The sequence below is a fragment of the Mauremys mutica genome, chromosome 5, assembly GCF_020497125.1.
Source record: "Mauremys mutica isolate MM-2020 ecotype Southern chromosome 5, ASM2049712v1, whole genome shotgun sequence".
Lineage (NCBI taxonomy): Eukaryota > Metazoa > Chordata > Testudines > Geoemydidae > Mauremys > Mauremys mutica.
The window spans coordinates 124625122-124646445 of NC_059076.1; the positions used below are offsets into that span (position 1 = coordinate 124625122).

Sequence of the window (21324 nt, forward strand, 5' to 3'; positions counted from 1 at the left end):
ACACAACTAAAGATCTAGGCTCACTTCACCCTCTTCTGCAAAAACAAAACAACACAACTCATAAAGGATGAAAAAATACACAATTTCCCTATAGCCCCATCTCCCCTACATCATTCTTTTGTCAGGGCAGGGATGCAAGCCTTGCTCAAGGGATAGGATCTAAGGTTTGTACAAGCAGCAGCAGAACCAGCGTTGTCAGACCTTGCAGATTCTCAACCAGGCGTGTGCAGTAAACTATATGAAAACAGATTTATATAGGCAAAACTGAGTTGATTCTTAGTTGCTGCCCAGAAGGGCAAAACCACAAATGGAATGAGTATTGCACTACAGTTCAAATTGGAACCTAAAATTCAGTGTATAATCAAGATGGCACTCCGTACTAGTGTCAGTAGGGTAAAGGTGCAGCGCTGAGATGGGGGGACAAAGATAGCTTCAAGCCACTTTTATGCCTTCCATACTCTAGGTTGCTCTGAAGGTCATTGGAGCGCTCAGAGCCTGCTTTAATTTACCACAGTCTTAGCAACTGCCTCTAACTTATGGCAGTACTCTAGTCATTCCTGCTTGGTCCTGACATGCCTCTATACCCCTAGTTTTCACCTACCACCCCCCTTTGGGACCCATACGGAGTGTCATCAAATAACTACAACCCATATAATCAGTGGGGACCCCATCCTGAAAGAAGTCTTTCCTGCATCCCCTCTTTTGGATTCAAACACGCACACCCCCAGCCTTTCCAAGCTCATCATCAAAAGCAAGCTCCCTGCAGGTCAAGACATATCAACTCAAAGCAGCACCAGACCCTACCAAAATAGATACAAAACCTGCAGACATATCTCCACTGCTACAATGATCAACACCCCCCACAACACACCTTTCAAGATTCATGGGTCCTACACGTGCTTATCACAACGTGGTGCATCTCATCCAATGCACTAAATTCCCCAACACCAATTATGTGGGTGAAACCAATCACTGTTCTCTCAAATGAACTCAACAGGAAAATGATAAAAGATAAAAACACCACGACGTGTGGGGTGAACACTTTTCATAAAACCATCACTCTATATCTAACCTCTCAGTCCTCATCCTTAAAGGAAACCTGCACAACACTTTCAAAATATGAGCATGTGAGCTAGACCCTAAAAATCATGGTCTTAATAAAAACACTGGAATTATGGCTTATTACAACAGTCTATAAACGCACTAACCCCCTTTTTCGGTCCTATGACTACAGGGGTTTTAATGAGCCACTTCACCTTGAATGGTCCCTTAGCACATATTCTAACTACTTATACTAAACCATCTGTTCATTCTTGTATTTAGCTGTGATACTCTTGACTACGTTTCCCAGAGCTCTGTGTAGCTCCAAAGGTTGTGTCTCTCGCCAACAGAAGTTGGTCCAATAAAAGATAGTACTTCACCCATCTTGTCTCTCTAATATGCCGGTATTCTGGCATATGCAGCCCTGTGTTAGGGAATTCCCTGGGGCTGCTCTGCCCCTTTTATCATATTGCTCCAATTCTTTTTCTCCTGGTTTGCTGCTGTGTCAGCACTTCACTGTTCTTTAGGAAACACGGTGGAGTGACTATCCTTTTTTGTCTCTAAAGGGCAGCCATCAGTGGTACTCATCTGTGAACTGATTGTGAGAAAAATGCTGTAGAGACTTTCTGCCAGGCACTCTCTCTCTAATGAGTCAAGTGCATCCCTTGCACAATGCAGCCTGTGTTCACCTGTCTCCAACTTGCTCCAAGCCCAGCTTTCTGGATGCTGGTGCCAACTTGCAGAGCTGGCCAAGAATTTATACATTTGTGGTATTACAGATATTTCCCCGTATTTATGTTTGCTAAAAGATGTAGAAATAGTTTCTGGTGTCACACAAATATTCTTCTATAGCCTGGACAAGCCTCAAACTTCAGAAGGAAAAAGGCCCAAGTCAAAGTTTTGAACCTGGGCCCAGGATAGGTAGTATTTAATGTAATCCCATTTTGTGTGAGCTGAAGTATGCACTGAATACGATGGAATGTAAATTTGTATACAGTGATCTAAACCAGATGTCACCATTCTTAAAAAGGATAAATACACAGGAGACTGAATGTAATCGGTAGCCAGTCTTTTCTTTGTCTTCTGCAAGAGGTTTTTGTGGTACAGGTATAGGTTCCCAAGTCATCAATCTTCTTGTTCTACTTCATAGCTAGTATGCAAACTTTGACAATAATGTAATTTAATTAGGCAGGTGGAGAATGAGGTTACATTACAACCAACCAATCAACTGCATGGTATATATGGTTGTTCTTGTTTATTCAGGCTTGAAAAAAATACTAGTTGCCTACTTTTTAGTAAACTAAACCTATTAAAGCTAATAATGACAGGGTTTCACCAGTGTGGTCCCTGGTAAGAATTCAGAGAATGGATAAGGTTCTACGCTATCCCTTCCTACGGTTTCCATTTTTGAGTCATCCTCCTACATGGTTAGCTCCAGTGACCCATCTCTACTTTTGCTCAAAGCTTTCTTGAGCAAAAGCACCGTGAAACTCACATAACTAATACCAGTAGTGTGCAGCGGTAAACATTGGAGCAGTCTGAAAACTCAGAAATTCCATACTGTTTCTGTTCATACTAGAATGTTATCTTTGCAATCACAAGGAGTAGAGAACTAAGGAAACTACACCCCAAAACTTAAAATTCTGTAGAAATTGATGGCTTACACCCCTCTCCTCTCCAGTGAAACACACACACTCACCAGGAAAAGCTTTCTGCTCACCAAATGAACAAGTGGATATTTCAAGCTTTGATCATTTTATTAAACAGAAGAGTACCTTACTACAAAAGCTGTTGTAAAAGCGTTGTTTCTTTCATACAACAATATTGTCTTGGCATAGCCTGTTTAGACTTTCATCCTTCTAAAGGTAGATGAATCAATTACCAGTTAGTTAATGATATATTGGTCTTTGGATGAGATTGTTTTTAAAAATACAATAAAAAAACTGGTCTATGTTCTTTGTGGTCCATTGCCTTTTTTAACAAGTAGAGGTCTGCCCTGGTGTCGGTGGCCAAAATTTCTTCTCTTCCCTTTCTCCATCCCATTACTGACCATGGTTTGTTGGTGCCCCCAAATCCCAGAGGTAGTTCTGGTTCAGTGATGCAGTTTTATCAGCACTTTTTATTTTACATGAGGCTGTGGCTGCAGAATTTGCCACTGAATCCACCCCTTGCTGCAGAATTGTGCTCCAAGCTAAAAGCTTTTGTTTTTAAGAAAAAACAAATTTCTAGTTGTCTGGGTGTGACGAAAAGCTTGAAAATGTGAACCAAGCATGAACTGATGCAGGGTTGTGTTCCTGAGTCTGCAGACAGCCTGAAACATTAGCTCTATAGATGTGAACAGCACCACTCATTTCAAGTGGGGTGTATACACTGAAGCTAAAAGATACACCTCTATCCCGATATAATGCTGTCCTCAGGAGCCAAAAAATCTTACTGTGTTATAGGTGAAACCGCGTTATATCGAACTTGCTTTGATCCGCCGGAGTGCGCAGCCCCGTCCCCCCCGGAGCGCTGCTTTACCTGTTATATCTGAATTCATGTTGTTTTGGGTTGCGTTATATCGGGGTAGAGGTGTAATTTTAATGTCAATATTGTTAAGTCTTTCATTGTTGATCGTTTTTGGCTGGATAAGTCTTCTATGTGCTTATGCCTCAAACCCAAGCCACCTCCTATACCTTTCCAAATACAAAAGCCCCAACTCATCCTTATCCAGCTGCAAAAACCTTCAGCTTCTTTCCAGATAGCTTCAGCCATGTAGAAGCATGGACAATGTAGAGATCTGCTGTAGAACACTGAAAATGTAGGGAGAGAATGAAATTAATACTACTATTAAAGTAAATAACACAGGGGCTACTGCACGGATTGTATGACTGACTTTCAGAGCTAATTCACTACAGTCCACCTTTTTAAATTAAATTAAGCAGCTACAGTTTTTCCTGTGTGCTGTGCCAGAGTAACACACACTCCACAGACCTTGCTGCAGAAGGTCTTGTGTGTGTATTTAAGGCCTGATCCAAAGCCCTTTGAAGTCAATGGAAAGACCCCTTCGATTTCTAGGGACTTTGACTTATACTCCATGCACACAGAACAACTTGCAGAATTGAGGCCTTAGTAAGCAAAAAACGGTACCTCTACCATAAAATGTGCTATATCTATCTTTTTGTTGTTGTTGCTTGCACAATAGAAGCACGGAGGTCTGCTATAGATAGAGAACACTACTGAATGTTCAGGTTTCAGAGTAGCAGCCGTGAAGTGAGCTGCAGCTCACGAAAGTTCATGCTAAAATAAATTTGTTAGTCTTTAAGGTGCCACAAGTACTCCTGTTCTTTTTACTGAATGTTCAGTTTTTCGCTCTAAGGCACTAGACTGTAAGCAACTATTTCACTCATCCCATAGCGATCAGAATGTTTAAGTGCAGCACACTGGGTGCCTTGCCATGGTACAGTGCCTTAGTACTAAGAGTTTTTCTTCATTAAAGCAAAATTGCGATATAGCTGAAGCATATTGTGAAATGTGAGTTAGACTTGGGATTCACTGTAAAATATTATTCTTTGTTGGAAATATTTATTGAGAGGGCAAAAAATAAAAATCAGGACTCTTTCTGACTGGGGCCTGGACTCTTTATGGCTGGATAAATATGGAAAAAGTAGCATGTCATGCTTTGAAATGCACATTTCGTACAGTCTTACATTGCATTTAATCTACTTTTAAATTGTGTCTAGGCCACAACTGAGTTGGTTTCTCTAGAAACATTTCTTATTAGCATTGATTGATGCTTTCCTTTTACTTACAGACTATTTTAAACAAAGATAATTTTATATTTTCATAGGCACAAAATAACTTTAATTAGCCTGTAAAAATATCATTAGAGCCATAAATAGGATATATTTGAAACCTCTCCTTTAAGGAAAAGTATTATAGAATTTAATAGGGATTAAGGTCCTCATTCATCAGTGCCCTTGAGCACATGCCTATTTTTAGGCAGCTAGTAAAACAAACACACACACACACACACACACTAAAGCGCGCACGCACACACACACACACACACACACACACTCTAAAGCAATGTACAGCAAAACCCTTAGCACAATACATACAGTGTGACCAGGTATAAAATATTAGTTGCTATACAGAACGATAACTGTATTAATTAAAAAGATGTTAACTGCAGGACCAGGCCAGGGGCGGCTCTAGGTATTCTGCCGCCCCAAGCACAGCAGGCAGGCTGCCTTCGGCGGCTTGCCTGCTGGAGGTCCCCGGTCCCGCGGATTCCGTGGCACGCCGGCGGGACGTCCGCCAAAGCTGCGGGACCAGCGGACCCTCCACAGGCATGCTGCCTGCCGCCCTCGCGGCAACCGGTAGAGTGCCCCCCTTGGCTTGCCGCCCCAGGCACCCGCTTGGCGTGCTGGTGCCTGGAGCCGCCCCTGGACCAGGCACAGTGGTTCAATGAAGAAAAGGCCTGATCCTGCAACATGTAAAACTCCTACTGACTTAACTCTTTAGGATTGGCCCATAAGTCATTACAGGGTAAACATTCCATGAATGATTTCTAAAGGTGGCCTGTATTTTTAAAAAAATTATATGAAGTTACATTTAACAAGGAATGAACAGAATACATATTTTCAATGTGACCAAGTTCACATTGTTGTAACACAGTCCCTCTTAGTGAATCTCATTTCATTATATAGGATTGCGGCAGGGTTTAAGTGTGGAAAAAATAGGTTAATATCTAAGAGGAGGGACTGGAATTAGCTTGACAAATACAGTACTATTATCCTGAGTTCAGTAGTTGTATAATATTGTTTCCCAGAGCTACATTTTGAGTTTTGTTTATCCACATTGTCTGCAATAACTCCATCCTCTTTAAAGCAAACTTTTCTGTACCAAAACATATGGGTGCTTTGCAGGCAAACAAGGGCAGAATTTGGTCCTTCGAGTACATTCTAAGGCTCTGTCTGGACTAGAAAATTGAACCAGTTGGTTAGGACTAGCTTAAGCACAAAAGGTTCATTGTGTCCAATCTTTAATTTAAAACCCATTGCAAATATGTGTCTCTTGCCCTCATTACTGCTCTTCTAAACCATTTTGTTTGCAATGTACTCTGAATCCTCCTCTGTCCCACAGGTATCTCGCAGTTCCCAGAAGATTTCCCAGAAGCAGTAGATTTTGGGACATTTCAAAAAGCCCATGTCGGGACAGTGGAGGACTAGTTGAACCTTTTCAGCTAGTCCACATTCACACTGGCACTAAAATGGATCAGACTGAAACAGTTGGAACTACAGTAGTTCTTAAACCTGAAGTGTTTTACCAGCATTCCAGTGGTAAAACAAGTTCTTGGAATCACAGATTTCTCTAGCATACACAAGACTTTTCTGCTTAGTCTAATATCCTACTGCTTGATGTGCTAAAAAGACAGGTTTTTTAGATTTTGGGCCCATGTACACTGGGAGAATTTACTAAACACTTACAAAACTTTGTTCGGTTAAACCAATTTTAAAATTGGTTAGAACCCAGGTGTAGACCCAGCCTAAAGGGCCTGACCCATTTTGACAGAACCAGTTTCAAAAGTTGAAGTGGTCTTGAAAGAAGTTTAGTAAAAACAGCTCAGGCCACCACAAACTACTTAAAACTAGGTGTACACTGTTGCTGTAACCTGATTTTGAAGTTGATTTAGCTGAGCCAGTTTTTTAAAAGATTGGAAATTTTTCCTAATAATGCTGTCAGTGCATATAAATAACCAAATTGCTGGCTGAATAGTGTTTGGAGTTCTTTGTGTCGTATTTTTACGAAACCTGGGATTTAATTTAATAATTGTTTTTGTCAGTTCTGACACTTGGTAAGAACAATCTGTTTCATTGCAATTATCTAAACCCGATGTTTGCATGAACCTTGTTCACATGACAATAGGTAGTATATTTGTCCTTCGTCATATGCACACACAGTGTGTATTCAGATTTGTATGTGAAACATTTATGGCTGAATTACATGAAAAGCCATCCATAGTATGGATTTACATAATTCTTCAACTGATGTTCCTTGATCAGGTGATTGAAAAGGTAGAGCTGTTCATAACATAGATATTGAAAAGCCATGTACACTTGGCCTTTTCAGACTTGGGGTCACTCTCACAGGGAGTGTGGGAGATAGGTCAGTCCTTGCTTACAGACAGCCCCCCATCCTGAAGCAAATTCTCACCAGCAACCACAGACCACATAACAAAAACACTAACCCAGGAACCTAGCCTTGCAACAAAGCCCGGTGCTAACTCTGTCCCCATATCTATTCAGGGGACACCATCATAGGACCTAATCACATCAGCCACAATATCAGAGGCTCGTTCACCTGCACATCTACCTATGTGATATATGCCATCGTGCCAGCAATGCCCCTCTGCCAGGTACATTGGCCAAACTGGACAGTCTCCACATAAAAGAATAAATGGACACAAATCAGACGTCAAGAATTATAACATTAAAAAACCAGTAGCTCAGTGGTTTGAGCATTGGCCTGCTAAGCCCAGGGTTGTGAGTTCAATCCTTGAGGGGGCCATTTAGGGAACTGGGGTAAAAATCTGACCGGGGATTGGTCCGGCTTTGAGCAGGGGGTTGGACTAGATGACCTCCTGAGGTCCCTTCCAACCCTGATATTCTGTGATTCTATGATTGATTCAGTCTCCCTGATCACTCGATTACAGACCTAAAAGTCGCAATATTACAACAAAAAAACTTCAAAAACAGACTCCAACGAGAGACTGCTGAATGGGACACCATTAAATTAGGCTTAAATAAAGACAAGGAGTGGATGGGTCATTACACAAAGTAAAACTATTTCCCCATGTTTATTCCCCCACACTGTTCCTCACAACTTCACGTCAACTGCTGCAAAGGGACCATTTTGATTACCACTACAAAAAGTTTTTTTTCTCCCCTGCTGGTAATAGCTCACCTTAACTGATCACTCTCATTAGAGTGTATATGGTAACACCCATTGTTTCATGTTCTCTGTGCATGCATATATATATATAGAGAGAGAGAGAGAGAGAGATCTTCCTACTGTATTTTCCACTGCATGCAGACGATTAAGTGGGCTGTAGCTAGGGTGACCAGACAGCAAGTGTGAAAAATCGGGACGGGGGTGGAGGGTAATAGGAGCCTATATAAGAAAAAGACCCAAAAATTGGGACTGTCCCTATAAAATCGGGACATCTGGTCACCCTAGCTGTAGCCCACAAAAGCTTATGCTCAAATACATGTTAGTTTCTATAAGTACTCCTATACTTAATCACTGTTAAGGTCATTTGTCTTTTTGTATTTTTCTCACTGTGATCAGTTAAAATAGTCTAGTCAGTTTCTCTTTCTGGTTACTATGCACAAATGCTGCAATCTCTGAGTTGCATATGATACAGAGGAATAGATGCTTTACAAATAAATAAATAGATAAAACTATTTCCACTGGAATCTGTGTGTGTTTAATTTCTATTTGTTTTAAAGTTCTCCAGGCTGAAGAGTTGTAAAACCTTATTTGTCACTAAAGTCAGCAGACATGTCTCTGAGCACTCAGAGAGCAAGCAAGCTTAGTAAGAAGGATGCATATTTTATGAGTTTTTTCTGGATTAACAATACAAATCCCATTTATTAACGGTCCTGTATATTTCTACATAATTTAGCTGTTCTTAATCTATTGATTGCTATAGTACAGTTTATTTAACTTTTTACTGCACCACTTTGTGTTCTATTCTCATCCGCTTCATTGCTGCTTCTTCCTTAATCTCCACTCTCCTGATGTATGTGCAAAAATCCTGCTGCTGCATCTAAAGTCTGCTACTTGTACACACAAATGATTGTGTGCACATTTAGAAAATTTCCCTTTTGAAAATGTTTCCCCTAGTTTCATCCAAGAAGCAAACTGTTAATTCAAAAAACAAAACAAAACCCCCAGACACCTTTTAGAGGTTACAGATGTATAGATAATAAATCTCCCGGGTTGAAAGTTTCTGCATTTGTAGATTCTAATAATGTTATTTAACCTTTCAGATCTGGTTAAAGATCAGAATCCGGGCCATGACTCTGCAAGCTGCTTAAGTATTCCTGTGCAATAGGCTGCTCATGTTTAGTTTCTAGGTGTTGAACATGGCCCTATTCATGGGATCTTTTCCCATTTTTAAAGTTTAGATTACGAATGCAAAGCCTTGTATTTAAACACAAGACCCCATGAACAGACAGGAAGTCTTGTGGTGATCTTTCTCCAAAAACATCACATTTTTCAACAGTGTTCTCCTTTCCCGATTGGCTGAAGGAGGAAAAATGATCTCATATTAGCACTTTTTACAATTATGCCATTTTAATTCACACTTACTGTATTAATTATTGATATGTTATGTTACTTTTTATTGATTGCATAGAGATTAACTAACGAGTGTGATATATGTAGTCAGACATGCAGCACTATAGACATAAATTGCAAAACATATCTGTATTTTAATAGTTGATCTGTCATAAAAAGTTAAAAAAATTGTCTACATTTGTTTGTCTTCTGTCTTTTGCAAATTACATGGCCTTTCATGCATTAATAAATTGTCTTAGACTCTGTTAAATGTTGATGCTGAACACTTGTTCTAAATAGTAATAAAAAAGCAGTGTCAGCAATTTTTGTTCAGAAGTCAATAATTACCATGCTAAAATTCTTTGATGTACTGCAGCATGTAGCAGAATTGAAATGAAAAGTTATATCTTTGCAGATAATGATTATTTATGGCATATTTGTAATTTTCTTTATTAATTATTATTACTGCTTCTGGGGGTCTTACGCAGTTTTAGGATCATCAGTCTATTAAGACTAATCTTATCTGATGTTAAAAAGGCCCATTCATGCAAATGCATATGAAGAATGCTGATTTTAATTTCTCACTGAGATAAGATTGACAGAAAAGGGCACAAGATTACAAACATTGCTTAAGTAATCATTGTAAAGACAAATGGGAACTTCATATTGCTTCTTGTTCAGTTGTATGTACAAAAAAGTAGGAAGTATTTATTTTTTTAAATGCAGAAATATACTCTTGGAATGTTTTGTTTTATCACTTGCTTTGTTTTAGGGTTCTAAGGTAAAAATATTTCACAAACTATTTTGTGTGTCTACTGCTAGCCAGTTGGTGAAAGAAAACACAGAATGCTTTAAACACACACACACAGAATACCAGTTTATAGATGTTTATCATCTTTCTTTTTACTGCTAGATTGGGTGTTGTTTAATGTAGGAGGCAAATTGTAGTAGCTAGAAGTGCTACTTACGAAGGAATATTGTAGTAATCATGACAGAATATGCCGTAGTTGTAACTCCTAATTTTCCCCTTTTGTTTTTACTGCAAACACCATCTTGATGTATGATGAAACATACATACAGTAAATCCACATTAGTATTTATTTCTGATCTTCCCTATGGCCAAGTTTTTTTTGGAGGGGTATATTTTCCCAGTAGATAGGGCACAGGAATGGGAGTCAGGAGACATAGTGCTCAATCCAATTCCCATTTAAGTCAATTGAAAAACTCACTCTGACATGAATAGCAGTTGGATTGAGCCTGTTTTCTCTTCCTGGCTCTGCCACTGACTCACTTTGTGGCCTTGGCCAAGTTAATCCACATCTCTGTTTTTGTTTCCCCCTCTCTAAAATGGGGATAATAATTCATACTCAGACTTGCAAACTGCTTTGAGATCTAGATCTGAAAAGCACTACAGAAGTGCCAGCTATTATTATTTCAAGTGACCTGAAGTTTTGGGGTCTGAAGCTTTGACAAAGGGAGAGGAAAGGAAGCCATTGCTGTTGAATCAACTACTATATAGAAATCCAGCCAAGCAGATGGTGTTTGTATACAGGATATGCTATCACAGAGTAACTTTTCTACAACATTCTTCATTTTTAATAATTTCAGACGGGCTAAACTCCGGCTATATTTGGAGCAGCTAAAACAGCTTGTGCCTCTTGGGCCAGATAGCACCAGACACACCACTCTAAGTCTGTTGAAAAGAGCCAAGATGCATATCAAGGTAAAAACAAAAATATCCATCCATACTTTGTTTTATCTAAAATAGAGCATTCAGGAATATGTATTGGTTGAAAAGGAACTTTTTTTTTTTAAACAGTAAATCCACATTAGTATTTATTTCTGATCTTCCCTATGGCCAAGTCTTTATTAAACACTGTGGTCCAATGTTTGGCTGCGTGTGTTCTTTCAGCCTGGTGTCCCAGCTCTGCACATATAGCGAAGATAGCACACTTTGATTGAACTGCCCAATAACCACAGTTTGTAGCGAAGGAACTTGGTCAGGTTTATTATTGATGAAGCACGGTATTGGTGTCTTATACTTGCACTGAGTGTACTTGTAACATGTATGCCCGTGACAATGGACGCAGCTCAGTTAGTGATGGGACTTTCCACTATCCCTCTCGGCTGGCCAAAGACACTCCCTCTGAGATAACCTCTTTTTACACCAATACAAACAAGTTATGTATTGCTCCTGTGGTGCATCTAGGTGTCACCCTCTGACAGATTTGGGTACCACCCATTGCTTTGTACTTATTGGTTTAATCAAAATATCTCTACCCATCATGCTGTCATCATGACCTTATCTTTAAGATGGGTCAATGTGTTCCTGTTATCTTTGGTACTACCTTTTGGACTGTGTTTGCATATATATTCTTGTACCCAGTGCTACTTAGGAATATATGCTTCTGCAATATCAGCCCTATTCTTGCCAGATTCTGTGAGCAAGGCCTGCCTCTTGCTCACAACTTAACTTTGCTTTATATCTAGGTTTGCAAGGCGTCTGATTTTTGACCGGAATGCCCGGTCGAAAAGGGACCCTGGTGGCTCCGGCCAGCACTGCTGACTGGGCCATGAAAAGTCAGGTCGGCGGCGCAGCAGGGCTAAGGCAGACTCCTGCCTGCCCTGGCTCCGCGCAGCTCCCAGAAGGGGCTGGTGTGTCCCTGCGGCCCCTAGGTGCAGGGGCGGCCAGGGAGGCTCCGTGCACTGCCCCCGCCTTGAGTGCTGGCTCTGCAGCTCCCATTGACCGGGAACTGTGGCCAGTGGGAGCTGCGGGGGTGGTGCTTGCAGGTGCGGGCAGCGCACAATGTGCAGAGCCATTGGGCCACGCCTCCGCCTAGGGGCTGGACATGCCGGCTGCTTCTAGCAGCGCAGAGCCAGGGCAGGCAGGGAGCCTGCCTTACCCCGCTGTGCTGCCAACCAGGAGCTGCCTGAGGTAAGCACCACCCGGCAAGAGCCCATACCATGAACTCCTTGCCCCAGGCCGGAACCCCCTCCCACACTCTAACTCCTTCCCAGACCCTGCACCCACACCCCTACTCCAGCCCCTTCCCAGAGCCCGCATCCCCCCCCCGCATCCCAACCCCCTACCCCAGCCCTGAGCCCCCTCCCACACCCAAACTCCCTCCCGGAGCCCTCACCCCAACCCTGAGCCTCCTCCCACACGCCAAACCCCTCGGCCCTGGCCCCACCTCAGAGCCAACACTCCCAGCTGGAGCTTCCACCCCAACCCTCTTCCCCAGTCCAGAGCCCCCTCCCGCATCCGGAACCCCTCATTTCTGGCCTCACCCCAAAGCCCGCACTCCCCAGCCAGGGCACTCACCCCCTCCCGCACCCCAGCCCCTTGCCCCAGCCCTGTGAAACTGAGTGAAGGTGGGGGAGAGCGAGCGATGGATGGAGGGTGAGTGGGGGGTGGGGCTTTAGCGAAGGGGTGGGGCAAGGGTGTTTGGTTTTGTACAATTTGAAAGTTGGCAACCATATTTATAGCAGCAAAGCTTTGACCCCTACTTTAGCCCAGGTCTCAGACCAGGCCTTTGATACAAGGCCTTATGTCTCAGGCCCTCTTTCTACTACAAATGCTTCAACCTCTGGATTAAGTATTGTTTCATCTGAGGCAACACTTTAAAAATGACCGTGCAGTCCCAAGCATATAAAATGTTGATTTCTGCTCAGTCTCTACTGGTTTATACTCTGCCTTATAACCATAATGCACAAGTCAATAATGGCTATTCTCTGATTTTTTGAAAGGCTGGGGGCAGGCTGGTATGCTACTGCACTGCTGTTAATGTAAAAGACAACCAAAACTGATGGAGGGGAAAAGCTGATTGCTATTAGTAATACTATGTGCCCTCTACCTTGACGATTTGATCTTCTAGTGCTTGACAGTCATTAAAAAGAAACTGAAAGATGGCTCCTGCTTTCAAAATATTTTTTATCTGATGTACTAATTGAGTATAACAAAAATTACTTTAAAAAAACTTGTTTTTGTGTCCAGTATTGTAGTCATTCAGTTGATTCATTCTAAAGTTACAGCAAAGTTCACTGTGTAATAAGAAAAGCGTTAAAGGGAATATAATACTTTATAGTAAAAAATTTAAAATATGATGGAAGAAGCCTGCTGTCATACAGCATTGTATTAATTATGCAGCTAACAGGAGTGGAACATATAGTTCTTGTCAAATATTGTAGATGAAGTTAAGCAAAGTCATCTTTGTTAGTAATAAATATATTAGGGAGATCCTCAGCTGGTATAAATCATTGTAGCTACACCAGTTTATATCAGCTGAGAATCAGGCCTCTCATAGTTTAGATTAAAGTAAATGAAAGGCTGTGAATGCTCTTTTTGTTCTGGTCTGCAAGTGATACTACCTGTATTGGGCCTTTGTACTACAGAATGCAGAACTACGATTTGCTTTGAATAGTGACAAATTTATGTGATTAACCACGGAAACATCATGTAAATGCCAGTAAAGCTAGGAATAAATGCCCTTTGCTTGCTTTGTTCCTTGACCACTCTGAACATTACGATTAATCTCCAATTTTTGGAAAGTGAATAGTTTTTCTTTTTAAAGAATTAAACTGAACCTATTCTTCTTGAATTGCCACTGGATTGCTTCTCTCCAGCAGGTGTAGAGCACTACTTTTCTGACACTAGTGCCTGTCTTCCTTCACTATTGCTAAAATGGCAGTGTCACTTCAGTAGATTTTGAACATTCCCTTCCCTTTCCCCAACAGACTGATATTTGCACTGAAGTACTGGACAGAGTTTTCAGTCTGACTCTGAATCAAGAGTTAATGTCAAAGTTTGTGTCAGATAAGTAGCAGCTGGAGAATAAGGAAATCTGATCAGTTGGGCTCAGGTAGTTTGATAAATCAGTAAGTGTAGGTGGACTAATCTCTTTTCCAATTGGAATGTTGTGTTTATCTATGTATAATACATATATACACAAATGGTGCCTGGCCTTGGACAAGTCTTAATGTGAGGCAAATGTCCGAAGATCAACAGTGCACATTATTCCTTCCTTCAAAAGGTCAATACGTCTATTTTATGATGGCTACTCTGAAACAGCAGGATCTTTGGAATCATTCAGGACGGCAACCTGCTGTTTGCTCCACACTTTCACGAAGCACTCTGGTCTAGAAAATCAGGCATAAACAAATTCATATGGTGAGCGAAGAGTCGTTCCAGCAGCCATGGTCCTTCCTAATAAGTCTCTTGAATCTAAGTAATCATGTGAAGGCAGCAAAAGTGGGAGTTTGCTATAGATTCCCTTACTGCTAATTCCTGCATCATTCTGGAGCAACTAGCAAAAAAAAAATGTATTTTTGATTGTTAATGGAGTTGGTCTCTGAGGAAAATATATTACATGTACAAGGTCTTGATTTGTGGATATTTTTTGCGTATGATCCCAGATTACTTCCAACTTAGTGTAGCATCAACTTCCATTTTTTCCTCCATAAATGATCTTAGGTGACTTGACAAAAAGGCTCAGTCAAAATCTGAGAAAATAATTGATATTAATAATGTAGCCATCTATAGAAGCAACATGGCACAAATGTTGGGGGTGTTTTTCTTTTGTTTTTGCTTTGAGTATTAACTGATCAGTAACTTCTCTTATTAAAACTATAAGGGAAATTTTGGGTAGACAATATAATTATCTTGTTGGCTTTTTGTCTACGACATTCGGCTTTACGCCCTGTTTCATGAGAAATGTATGAACAGTACTTACCAAGGAGAAATTTGGGGGAAAGCAAATAGACCGTACAAGTAGAAAATTCACCATTAGCAAACCATTTCTATTGTAATGATATCACAGTATTGCCTAACTAATGGGAACCTTAAGTAGTAAAACTTCTCTGGCCTGTGTTACGCAGGAGGTCAGACAATGATCAGAATGATCCCTTCTGGCCTTAAAATCTATGATTAAAACACCTTTTACACCTAAGGAAGCATTACATTCTGACTGAAAACTGGTTCTTGCTTGTTACTTTATTCTATATTAATCTAATATGGTCTGTTTTTCATGTCTTTTTTTAATGATTGGTACAGTGATTTAAGTATTTCCCAGCACTAATGCAACAATAATTGGGTCTTAGTCTGAGAAAGTCTTACCAGTTGCTCAGCAATTTCTAAGTGATATTTTCAAAACATAGGTGTTCTGTTATGGGCCAAACTCACTGCTGGCTTCCACAGTTGAAACTACTGAAGTCAGTGGAACTAAGGAAAAGATTTTGGCCCACCATGTATGTTTGTATTGTTTAAATATTACATATATGTGAGAAACATACATTGAAATATTTTGGAACAAGTTACTTATATTTTAAAACTGGTATAAGTTAATGATTTAATTATTTATTTTTCACCCCCAAAGAAATTGGAAGAACAGGACCGAAAAGCTCTAAATATTAAAGAACAATTACAGCGGGAGCACCGCTACCTCAAACGTAGATTGGAACAGTTATCCGTGCAGGGCATGGAACGTATCCGCACTGACAGTATGGGATCAACAATATCCACTGATTCTGAACAAGGTAATCTAACGAGCGGTCTCCTGGTTTATTAAAACTTTGGACCAGCTTCTTCCACCCTTACTCGAATTTAGTAGTATCTTATTCTGCGTGCTGTCCCATTGGAATCTGTTCTATTCTGAGTAAATTCGTATGTCATCAGTGGGACTAATTACAAAGTAAGGTTACTACTTCACATGGGTAATGCAGAATCTAGCTGAGTGTCTTTATGATAAATCAGTAATCAATGCAAGCATTAAAAATGAAATTTACTCCAATATGCTAGATTATTGTTAAGCACTTTTGTTGTCTTCTGTATTGCACATTATAATTTTGTATTAAAAATAAGATTGTTGTAAGTATGTTTATTCTATTATATATTGGTAACATATTAGAATATGTATTAAAGAGTAGATGTATTGTAGTTAATATAATCCCTGACTACATCATATTTTCCAAATGCTGTCGCCCATGGTACTTGAGACTAAGGGCAAGATCCTCAGCTGCTGTAAATCTTTGTGAGTTTATTGAAGTCAATGGACCTATCCTGATTTTCACCAGTTGATCCAGCACATGATCTAGTAGCTCATTTAGCAATTTCTACAAGGGGATGTGAGCAGCACTGTAACAAGGCAGGATTGTAAAGGCAGTAAACCATATAGAAATGTAAGAGTTAGAGTACTGGCAACTATCTTACTGAGTGAACAACAACATAAATTCCTCTATGCCATGATTTTAATAATACATCGTGCGGACTAATCTCTCCTGATTAGTGAGATGAGTTCCCACTAACATTAATGGAAATTTTGCACCTGCATCAAGGATAATATCCCCCAGTATATATTTATCTTATCTATTGCTTCTTGTATTACAATTTTTTATTTTGGCTTGAAGTTATAATGAAGGATATAGTCAATGTTTATTTTCTTAAAAGGTAATTATGTCCTTTTTGAAGACAGGTCCCAGTCTTGCCAGCTGTGACTTAAGGGTGGCATGTCAAATTTAGCTTTTTTATTTCCTGGTTCTGGTTACTTGCTGTCACAAGTTAAATTTATTACTTCGATAATGTTTTTTGTTTATAAGTAACTGCAGTGCAATTTTCTTTGTCATATGCATGTACCATGCTGGTGCCTTGTACTTGATCCTACATCTTTCTAAGTCAGTGGTAGTTTTGCCATTGACTTCACTGGGATTAGTATTGACCTCTTGGAATTAGATGCAGATATCCTTGGTCAGGATGAGTAACACTTTCGTCCAAAAGTGGTCCCATTGAAATGAATGGGACTGTTTGTAAAACTAGGTGCTACTTGTTGTGAGCAAGAATATCAGAATCTGACTCTTTGTTAGGACATTTCTTCAGATTGCTGCTAAGTCTCTAATACTGCTTGTTTCCTGGTTTTGTTCCATGTTCTTCCTTCTCTGGATAATAAGCAGAGCTGGCTGAGATTTTTCAAACAAAAAAACTTTAATTGAAAAACAGCCTTTTCTAAACCAGAAATCATCAGAAAAAATGTTTTCAGTTTTTCCAAGGAAGCTGGAAGGCAAAAAATGTAGTTCATTTTTTCATTCATCAGTTTACCTTTCTGAAATTTTTGGCAAAAATGTCTGTTTTTTGACCAGCTGTAATAATATATTCAGAGTTTTGTACTGCCATTCAGCATTTGTATTGCATGCATCTTTGACAGTTTTTTTTAATTTAGCATTACATGGTTAGAGTTGTTTTTGTGAAGGATTGGTAAAATGGGCATATCTGCCCTTAAATTATATTAATAGACTGTTGTATTTCTGTGTAAAGCATTATTCAGACCAGAAAATGCTTGAAAATGTTGTCCAGGATATTCATCACCAAAAGTTTGGGCTGTGTGATTCAAAGTATTAATCATAAAATATGGATCTTTCAACTCTATGGTACCCTTCCTTGTTGGTTGTTAGTTACTCAAACTTGTTACCAAAGGATGGATTTTCTGTGGCTTGTGTGAAATGAGTTGTTGGTATCAGTCCAATTCTTCGTGGATAGATGGCTGTACCATAGTTGTCACTAACTGTCACCTTTGTTGGTAGTATCAGCAGAGACTGCTAGTATTAAATTGTCTTGGGAGCTAAACTATTCTTTTTTACACCCTAGAGATGATCTTTACACATCGTGAGATGGTCTCTCCATACCAGGGTTCAGGACAGTATGAGAAAGCCTTTAGTACTGATGTCATGTTGTATTTGTTATGTGGATAAATATGTAGAGGATTTAATTCCTAGGGCTGTCAGTCTGGTACTTTTCACTAGCACTGAATTTAAAAATATTATTTGGGAAAATTAAGTGTGGTTTGACTTTCACATTAGGCTTTTAACAACATGTTCAATATCAGCCCACAGTAACTGACTGTATTCTCTACATTTCTGAAAATCTGCCTTTTGTGTTTCATTTAGAAGTAGACATTGAAGGAATGGAATTTACACCAGGTGAAATGGACAGTATTGGAAGTGCCAGTGATGTTGAAGACCACTACAGTTTGCAAAGCAGTTCAAGTGATGGTGGCTATACACATTCCCGCAGACTTAATGCCAGGCTCTCATAGTGCCTGAGTTTCCAATTCAGCTCAGGACCATCTAACTGAAGCACTTACAGAAGAAAATTCCAGAGGTGTCAACTGCCACTCTTCCGGGAAACCCCAACCACAGCACTCTGAAATGGAGGTTTTGTACCCACGGTTCCCTGCACTGTAACCACAATATTCGATATTGCAAATCATGGTTTTGCTGCAGAGAACTGTGGTTAGGTACAGTTGTGACTTAAAGCTAGCTTGATGTAGCCATACTGCAAATTTTAAAAAAATCATATCATTCCATGCAAGAAGTATTAAATTCAACCTGTTGGAAGCATATGATGGCATAAGGAAGTTTAATAAGAAAATCATTTTGATTTTGCAGAAACCATTTTCAAATATTGAAGAATAAATGGAATCTATGATGTGTTAGTGATTCAAATCTATAAAAATTCAACTACTTTTTTTCTTGGTTTTTTTCCTTCATGAAAAATTATTAATGCTTTATAGCAGGCTGTAGAGTATAAATTCTTCTACTAGTTGTGTTTGAGAGAGGCAGACAGAAAAAAAATCTCCAAATCTCAGATGATCTTTAGGAAAAAGATCATATTAACAAGTCACTACTGTACTTCAAAATGGGGAGGAAAAAAGCCAGCTCTAATAATGACTTCATGTGGGATGATCTCAACTTTCTTTTGCTTTTTGCATTCAGCATCCAACCAGCAGCAGATCATTCTCACCATGATAACAGAGCTAGCACAAAGCAACACTGGAGTGTTAACCTATTATCATGGAAGAGATATCTTTTAAAACATTTCGGTATTTTTTTTAAAGAATACAGAGCTCAAATGATCCAGATTTTGATAATTAAACCTCTCCTTACAAGGAATGTTAGCTAATGTTTCTTTTTTCCTATTTATAGCTGCCAATACATTTTTATGGAAGGCATGGCTTATAATTACAGTATTCAGCTAGAGGATAATTAATCATTTTTTCTTCTTTTGCACGCTATAATTGCATTTTCTATTCTTAAATAAAGTGCAAAAAAATAAAGTGTATGCTGTAAAACAGCAAAGTTTATTTAGTACTCATCAAGCTGTTCAGAACATATTTACCCAAATTGTAGCAATACTACGAAGATGTATTTTAATACAACTTTGGCTTAGTGAAGTCATTAGAGCTTGGCTTGCTGGGTAAGAAAAATGGACCAGTCTTTGCATTATCTGTATAAAGAAGGTCTTTTAAAAAAAAGAAAAAAAAAAGAAAAGAAAAAAAGCTAAAAACACTTCTAGAGAAGTGATTTTAGCAAGTGTAGTCTATATTTCCTGTAAGAGATTTTGTATTATATTTTCCTAAATGTTCTCATTTACTTGTATAGGGAGGGGAATGGTACAGACCCAAACCAGAGTCTCAGGGACTCTTCACCCTTGTCATATTGTGCCTTGGTGACCATTTATGTATGTCTCTCCTTTTTCATTGTTTAAAGGCAACTAAGCTTTGTTTCTTTCAAGACCCTCTGTTTGAATGGTCAGTTGTCCATCTTATTACAAATGAAGCACTGAGAGTTATAAATCCTTTCACATCCAATCCGTGTGTCTTTTTAGTACAATTATAAAATTAGGTTTGTTAGAGGGTTAACCATTAATTACATTATACTTCATAGAGGCCCTCCCTTTGATTCTTCAGCACACAGATCTACATTTTGTTAGCTTTTTGAACCAGGGTCTCTGTGAGACCAATATTAAATGGCTATGGAAACAAATGTATTGTATAATGCTATAGGATGTCTAACTGTGGTACCATTTTAATATTCAAATATAAAAAACTCATGACATACTGACCATAATGATCAAAACAAAGATTCAGTTGTTCTTTCAACATTAGACATATGTGCCCTCCCTTTGGCTTTTACAAGAGAGTAGAAATATGAATACATTTTGTGGCAGCTTACAATCCTTGTTTGCACTCTTGCTTACTGCTTGGAACTTGCCAACAAGGAAAATGTATACTTTTAATTTACATAACCTAATTTATGGCCACCTGTACTTTGGCTTTGGGGAGGGGCCTAAGGTTATAAACTCTGGCAGCTGAATAATAAAAAAACAACAATTAACCTTTTCTGTGATGCAGGTTTTGGTATTATGTTATACACCTTTGCATATTACTAAAATCCTCATTGTTGGGGAAAACACACAGCAATATACTCATTGTGTGTAGCTGACAAGCAGCAGAAATTACTAGCTCCTTTGGTGCATATGTAACTAATTTCCAAGTCTGGAAAAATTAAGTGTTTACTTTAACACACGACTGTTAACAGGGGAAAAAAAAAGGCTAGTATATTGTTGCTGTTCATTTATTATATAATGAACACATTCATGAATTGTAAAGTGTTTCCTTTCGTGACAAGCAGCTCTTGCACAGAACCTCCTAATAAAAAGAGATTTGAAACTCACAGAAGGAGAGTAGAGATTTTAAATTCAACATTGTTGTACCTTATGTTGATCAGAAGTTCTCCTTTTAAAGATGAATGTGCTAATTTAATGAGTTCTTCCACGCTGGGTATCCATGGCTTTGTAGATCTTATATTTTCAATAAAAATTACTCCAATAATCTGAATGGAAATAAAAAGGGTTTTATTTGTTTTTACTCTTTTGCATATTATTATGGTAACCATTATCAAGACAAAGAAATATGGTATAATTTTCATGAAGTGTTTGTCTTAATTAAAGTCTGATCCAGACATGGAGACCTATTCCTGCAAATCCTTCCTTATAGTAGTAGCCCCATTGAAGTCAATGGCACAACTGATGTACTATTTGCATGAGTAAGGGTGTGCAGGATCAGACCAATAGCCCAAACAGTATCAAAGTGCTAACAGCTCTATCCATCTCTCTTTGATTTCTGTGGTGAT

General features: G+C 39.2%; 1 protein-coding gene across 2 annotated transcripts in view; it reads left to right on the forward strand.

Moving 5' to 3' along the window:
• The window catches only part of MXD4 (MAX dimerization protein 4), a 46478-nt gene extending 25613 nt beyond the window's left edge, over positions 1-20865 (forward strand). For both annotated transcript variants that reach the window (XM_045017378.1, XM_045017377.1), the window contains exons 4-6: positions 10975-11089; positions 15738-15897; positions 18298-20865. In XM_045017378.1, the coding sequence (XP_044873313.1) occupies positions 10975-11089; positions 15738-15897; positions 18298-18446 (424 nt within the window). In that variant the 3' untranslated portion in view covers positions 18447-20865. The remainder of the gene's footprint in view (positions 1-10974; positions 11090-15737; positions 15898-18297) is intronic.
• Positions 20866-21324: the final 459 nt, after the last annotated feature.